The sequence below is a fragment of the Nicotiana sylvestris genome, chromosome 7, assembly GCF_000393655.2.
Source record: "Nicotiana sylvestris chromosome 7, ASM39365v2, whole genome shotgun sequence".
Lineage (NCBI taxonomy): Eukaryota > Viridiplantae > Streptophyta > Magnoliopsida > Solanales > Solanaceae > Nicotiana > Nicotiana sylvestris.
In genome coordinates this window covers 45,568,230-45,574,805 of record NC_091063.1, presented here as the reverse complement: position 1 = coordinate 45,574,805, position 6,576 = coordinate 45,568,230, and the positions used below count along the sequence as shown (strand labels likewise).

The 6,576-nt window shown below is 37.2% G+C and overlaps 1 protein-coding gene across 1 annotated transcript; it reads right to left on the bottom strand.

The window, feature by feature from the left end:
- Positions 1 to 1,036: 1,036 nt before the first annotated feature.
- LOC104223968 (uncharacterized) lies at positions 1,037 to 5,771 on the bottom strand. Its single transcript, XM_009775509.2, has 3 exons — positions 5,390 to 5,771; positions 4,003 to 4,427; positions 1,037 to 1,708 (listed from the first exon to the last, which is right to left on the bottom strand). Exons 1-3 carry the CDS (start codon positions 5,552 to 5,554, stop codon positions 1,270 to 1,272), a joined length of 1,029 nt encoding a protein of 342 aa, XP_009773811.1. The 5' UTR covers positions 5,555 to 5,771; the 3' UTR covers positions 1,037 to 1,269.
- Between the last annotated feature and the right edge of the window lie 805 nt (positions 5,772 to 6,576).

Genomic DNA, 6,576 nt, shown 5'->3' with positions numbered 1-6,576 from the left:
GTTGAAGCTACTGATCTGACCAAATAATATACGTCGCTGGGAAAACTAGGGGATCGATTTTTTGAATTAGCACGTTCCAAGTGTGGCCTGGCTTCAACCAAAGATATCTTGTGTGACAATCAAGTCGTTTCCTAGTTTGGTTGATCATGTTTTGTGAACAGCGACGTCACTAGCTATTCAATCTCTGAGAAGTCAAAGTGGAACAAGTTGTAGTACCACTCATGCTCATGTGTTCATTGACACATTAAAAAGTGCTTAAATCAATGATTTGGAGTCGAATAGCAAACCAACATTGGTTAATTAATGCAAACACTGACCTAAAAGAGCTGAATTTGACACCTCAATTGAAGAGGATCACCAGCAAATCAAGTATACCATAATATTGATCTAAATTTTCATTTTTCACTCAGAGAATTTGGAAAGATAGATCTGCTAATTTTTCAACTACGCAAGAAATTATGCTCATTCTCTTTTCATCGCCCGCCACCTTAACATCTCTTGATATTCTCAATGCCCTCTTTGATGAGGATACACACAAAACTGGGACTCAAATGTAAACAAAAAGACGAAGTAAACGAGCAAATGAAGTGCATAATGGGACTGATTACAAGGTCACTACTAGCAAAGTAACATAGGTTAACAAGCTAAGGATGCCAGAGTCATTCTATAATGCTACTATAAGTTGATATATAAATGATTAAATCCCTCACAAACTGTACTGCATAAGTTTTCAAAATAGTATTACCAGGATTTGAGCTTTATGGCTAGCTGTCATAAACAAACACATCGAAACCAGAATATAAGGCTAATCACAGAGACTACTTGTTGCGAGAATGGCTTCGAATACCAGCTGCGCAACAGCTTCATCTAAATGCATGAGTATTCTAGTTGAGATTGTACTGCTCTCCAGGCTCTATAAAATCACTTCACTACATGTAAGGAGGAAATTTCTCAAGGGTTCCTTTTGCCCCAACACAGTTTCTTTCCACCGCTAATATTTCACGACAGACAATACGCAAGCTGACACTGGTAAATCTGCCATGTAAATTTTTAATCTTATTCGACAAACAAAAATGGCATTGCTATTGTTGAATGGTACCACTGAACAACACCCTTAAGATGCAAAGCAAAATATTTCGCAGAAATCTACTTCGCTAAGGTGTCATCTTTCCTATAAGCCTAAAACCAACACCCCATTCCATAAATTTAAAATGGTTCTATGAAAATATGTACACATCACAACAAACCAGCTTTAAGCTTGCATAAAGCTCAAGAACCCAATAGCTCCTTGATCCCAGCTTTCTGGGTCGTAGTCAGACGAACAGGGAACTTGATGTCAAATTTGATTCTCAGATTTCCTTTCTTTGTCGGATCTTTTGGAAGCGGCATACCTTCGCCTGGGACAACATGCTCATAATTTGGTTGAATAACACTGTTGACGGGAATGGTTAAATTCCTTCCATCTAGAGTAGTGAGTTGGACTGTAGTACCAGTCAAGGCTTCAACCAAAGATATCTTTTGTGTAACAATTAAGTCGTTTCCGTCGCGTGAGAAAACTCTATGAGGTTTCTCATCTATTATGAAGACAAGATCAGCTGGTATAACGCCAGGCTGCTCGTTCCCTTTCTCTTGGAAGGTAATCTTTGTACCTTTTTTCCAGCCAGGTTTAATATTGATTGTTAGAATCTCCTCCACCTGCATTCTCTTGCTGCACGCAACAAAAGTACACAGAATAAGTTTAGTAGGCAAGAAAACCCACTAAACAAAACACAGTATAAATAATCTAACACGTCTGACAAAAAAAGAATCTTAAAAGGCCGACGCAATGGAAGATAATTCAGAACTTAGATCCTGATACTACAAATAGCTAATGTACTCAAGAAAATCCATCAACTTGATGATGCATTAAAAATCTCAAGTATGTACAAGGACTACATACTGCACTACTGCTTCAACAGTATGAGTTTGAAGGTCCCCCCTACACCTATAATGCAAATTCACTACAGGTAGGCTTCATTATATCATAGGTCAACTGCTTTTAGGAGAAGTTGATAAAATTATGTAAGATTTTCTCCTCTCTTTTTTTTTTGTTGAGAATTATGCAGGATTTAATGAGCTAAATAGTTACAAGAAGGTATAACAGACAGTTAATAAGCTTGATCATAAATAAATAATAGATACAATATGCTATGAAGTGCCACCGTCACTAAAAGGTAAGTTTTATAGAGCAGTGGTTAGGCCTGCTATGTTGTATGGGGCCGAGTGTTGGCCGGTTAAAAATTCACACATCCAGAAGATGAAAGTAGCAGAGATGAGGATGCTGAGGTGGATGTGCGGACATACAAGGATGGACAAGATTAGGAATGAAGATATTCGAGAGAAGGTGGGTGTGACCCCCATGGAGGACAAGATGCGGGAAGCAAGACTCGGATGGTTCGGGCACATTCAGAGGAGGAGCACTGATGCACCAGTGGGGAGGTGCGAGCGACTGGCTGTGGTGGGCACGAGGAGAGGTAGAGGGAGACCTAAGAAGTATTGGGGAGGTGATCAGGCAGGACATGGCACGACTTAGGATTTCTGAGGACATGGTCCTTGACAGGGAATTGTGGAGGTCGAGCATTAAGGTTGTAAGTTAGAGGGTAGTTTGTGAATATTACTACAGCGCACTAGAGTGAGACTAGCCATTTAGGAGTTAGTCTTAGGATGCTACTGATCAGCTACTGATGCAGGGCTGTATCTGTTGGATATTAGTATACCTTACATCCTTTTCTCCATCCTTTTCGTATTTCCTATATTTCTTATATTGTTATTTATGTTATGTATTATGAGTCTATTGATAGTACTAATATATTGTCTCTTGTTGCTCTCTTGAGCCGAGGATCTCCTGGAAACAGCCTCTCTGACCCTCGGGGTAGGGGTAAGGTCTGCGTAAATATTACCCTCCCCAGACCCCACTTGTGGGATTACACTGGGATGTTGTTGTTGTTGTTGTAATATGCTATGAAGTAGGGAATTAGGAAATTTCAGCCTCTTGTTTTAACAAGTTGCCTAATGACATACAAATTTTACCATTTCACTGTTCGAATACCCTTGGTATTTCCCAGACAACTTTAAGTTGAAGAAATGGATAGGTCAAAGGGCACTACACTAGTACCTTATCCCTAGTTTCTATCACGCAACTATCTTTACCTCAGGCCAATGAAGTACTTGAAGAAAAAAACGGAAAGGGCACGTCATTTTACATTGTAAGATTAGATTTATCGAAAAGCGATTCAAAAGATCGAGGGATAGCAAGTGCTTCTCAGCAGAAAGAAATAAAAGAGCTACCTCCATATCACCTTCCTATGACTACAAAGAGATGAGATCAATATATAAGAAAGAAGGCTCTCTTATAAGGATGATGAGACCAAGAACCTTCAAAGATAATAAGGTCACATTGCAATGCGATGTGGATTATTAAGTTTCTAAATATGGTTAGCCAGAAACTTACCAAGTCACATCAACCATAAGTTGGTGTATCCTAATGTAAATGGAACTACTAGCAATGATCACTAACCAGATTCCAAATTTACATGAATAAAATCCAGGCATTTGACAGATATCCTCGTTCAGACTACTTGCCTAGCAGAGGGCTTTCCATTATACAACAGGACAGTTCTTTATGCGAGCTGAACTAAGTGGGATGGAGGCAATTCTGAGATGTTAGTATTTCAGTTAATTGAGTAATAACTAACGTTTTCACTAAATTCCAGGTAATTGACATTGAAACCTAGAATGGATAAGATTCTACCGTTTTGCGAGATGATCGTAAACCAATAGTACATAACACGCAGACAATATAAGTTCAAAAGTTGATGGGCAAGCAAATAGCAAAGCGATAATCAGACTGTATGAACACCACTATTACCTACATATCCAATATCACACGTAGAAAGCTGAAGCTCAACAGCAAGATTGATAAACATTGACCAGTCAAACAGATTGTATGGAACCATTACTTACCCACTCGCATCAGCAACTTCTCTAGAAATTTTCATCTTCTTGGTGGTACCCTTGTAAAGATCCTCAAGATTACAAGGCAAGTTCTGCTGTATCGGAGCCTCTTTCCTTGGAGCTGATTGATACATTGAAGCACCACCACCGCCTCCTCCTTCACCAAAGGATGCAAACATATCATCGCCAAACATACCACCAAACCTTGGTCCCCTTCCTCCAGCACCTCCAAATGGACTTGAAAAGCCGAAAAATTCAGCAAATATGTCATCCGCACTTCTAGTATTAAATCTGAATGACTGGGGGCCTTCCCCAGTAGAGAAGAAGGGGGAACCACCACCCGGCCCACCTGCTCCTGGCGGTGGCACCCCACCCTTCAGCCCGTCTTCACCATACTGGTCATACACAGCTCTTTTCTGGGAGTCGCTAAGCACCTAATGCAGAAGAATAAGTCATCAGTTAACACTTAACTGTAAAACATCTAACAACTCCAATCAAAGAGAAAATCTCATGATTAATTATCTGGAACAAATTAGCTGTCTTAGATACTTGCTGCATAAGAAAAGCAGGAACACAGGAACCTATTGTTAAGGGAATTCAATTGAATCTACTTTGTCGTATACTGCGTAAATAGGGTAAAAATAATTTCTTTTTGTATATCTATAGAATGTTGAATCCCTTAACATAAGAGAAACTACTAGTGTAGTGGGAAAAGGGGGTTCAAAATTACTTTAGTCATAGGTTCAAATCGAAGTGTGTCATTCTTGTGCCCAAATTTCTGGCTCCGCCGCTGAAGAAAAGTGTACTAATCTCTGTTTAACAATTTGTTTTGATCTACTTCCTATTTGGGAAAAACGGTTTACTTTCACTTGTGATCTATGTTGCACGGACTCTCCAAAATACTGCCGCACCTGTGTCGGATTCTCCTCAAAAAATACACTGCTTTTGAAGAATCCGACACGCACCCGGCGACATTTTCGGAGAGTCCGAGCAACATAGCTTGTGATTTTACAAACTTTTCTTCTAACACTTCTCAACTAAAAAATATTCAAATTTAATTTGCAGAGCTTTTGTTTGCCTCCCTATAGATATTACAACTTTGATACTAAAAGTTCTAGCAGCTTTAATTTAGCAGATATGATCAAAGATTAAGAACCCACTAAACTATAAAGGAAAAAGTTTGAAACTTGAAACACTAACTTCTATAAAAGATTCTAATTTGCAGTGCTTTTTTGTACCTTTCTAAAACAAGTAACTTTTTTGCAAGACTATGAATACTAGAAGCTTTAATCTAGCAACAACGAATCAAATATTGAGAACCCATTAAGCTATTAAAGTAAAAAGATTGAAACTTTTAACTCAAAATGCAAAGATTTGAGGAAAAGTATTAACATACATCATAGGCTTCAGAGATCTGTTTGAACTTAGCTTCAGCGGCTTTTTTGTTATTAGGGTTCTTATCAGGATGCCATTTCATAGCAAGTTTTCTATAAGCTTTCTTCAAATCATCATCTGTAGCGTTCTTATCTACACCCAATACTTTGTAATAATCAACCCCCATCCCCTCTACTTTTCTTTTCTTCACTTTGACCTATTTGGTTTTCCTTCAATAAATACTGAACAAAAACGGATCTTTAAATGGTCAATCAGGTTCCTTGAGTTTTTTTAAAGAAGAAACAGAAATTGTGAGGAATTTGGACGTTTTTAGAAAGAGAAAGGGAAAGAAAAGAAACTAGTCCGGAAAAGAGCCACAAGAACCGACGAGTCGAGAAACCAGTAGAAGGTTCCAGAAGAAGCTCATAATTAGAACTAGGGTTGGCCGACGTTGCCCACGTCATTGAAAGTAATTAATAATGAGTTTATTTATTTAATTATACGGAATTTGTGTTTTATTGTAGGACGATAAATAAAATATGAGGTTTTTCATGATCAATATAGAATTTAATACATGTTGACTTGATTAATTCAGATTACATCGTGTGTCTCGTCTTATCTTATATTGAAGGAAGTCTCTTTAATATAAGAGTTTTCTAGTTTTAAGATTCGAATTCGGATTTGATAATATTAGTTGAATATGTACTTGAATGTAAAAAGAATATTTGAAATTAAATTTAAGAGCTTGAAAAAATTAAATTCTTAGCTGGATAACAAATTTCAATAAATAGGCATATTACATTTTTAAGAGAAAAATATCAACATTGAAGTGTCAAGACTAGTGAGCTCAATATTATGACTTTTTCTTCTTACTTGGATATTTAAGTTATGTGGTTGATCATCTTAACGTCTACCTTTGGAAAATCGCATTATAACGAGTAATTGATTGTTTTCATTACAAATTTACAATATAAATTATCAATGCAACTTTGATCAAATCATCAAGGTGGAGGTGCATAGGATAGTTAGAATTGGTTATTACAAAAAATGGTATTAAAAATATAATTAAATAATATTTAAATTACATTTGAGCCGACTAATCAGACTAGAATATGAACTATTTTACCTTTTTGAGATTACGTATTTAACCACACTGACACACTACTACATGTATATGTTACAACTCAACAATTGTTACAACTCAGAATT

Bases quoted from the DNA above. Each gene is read 5' to 3' on its own strand.
- LOC104223968 (XM_009775509.2), bottom strand. From the start codon at position 5,554: ATGGGGGTTGATTATTACAAAGTATTGGGTGTAGATAAGAACGCTACA. The intron at 4,428-5,389 runs GTATGTTAATAC...CTTCTGCATTAG, and splicing joins AGATCTCTGAAGCCTATGAT to GTGCTTAGCGACTCCCAGAA. The intron at 1,709-4,002 runs GTAAGTAATGGT...TGTTGCGTGCAG, and splicing joins GAAGTTGCTGATGCGAGTGG to CAAGAGAATGCAGGTGGAGG.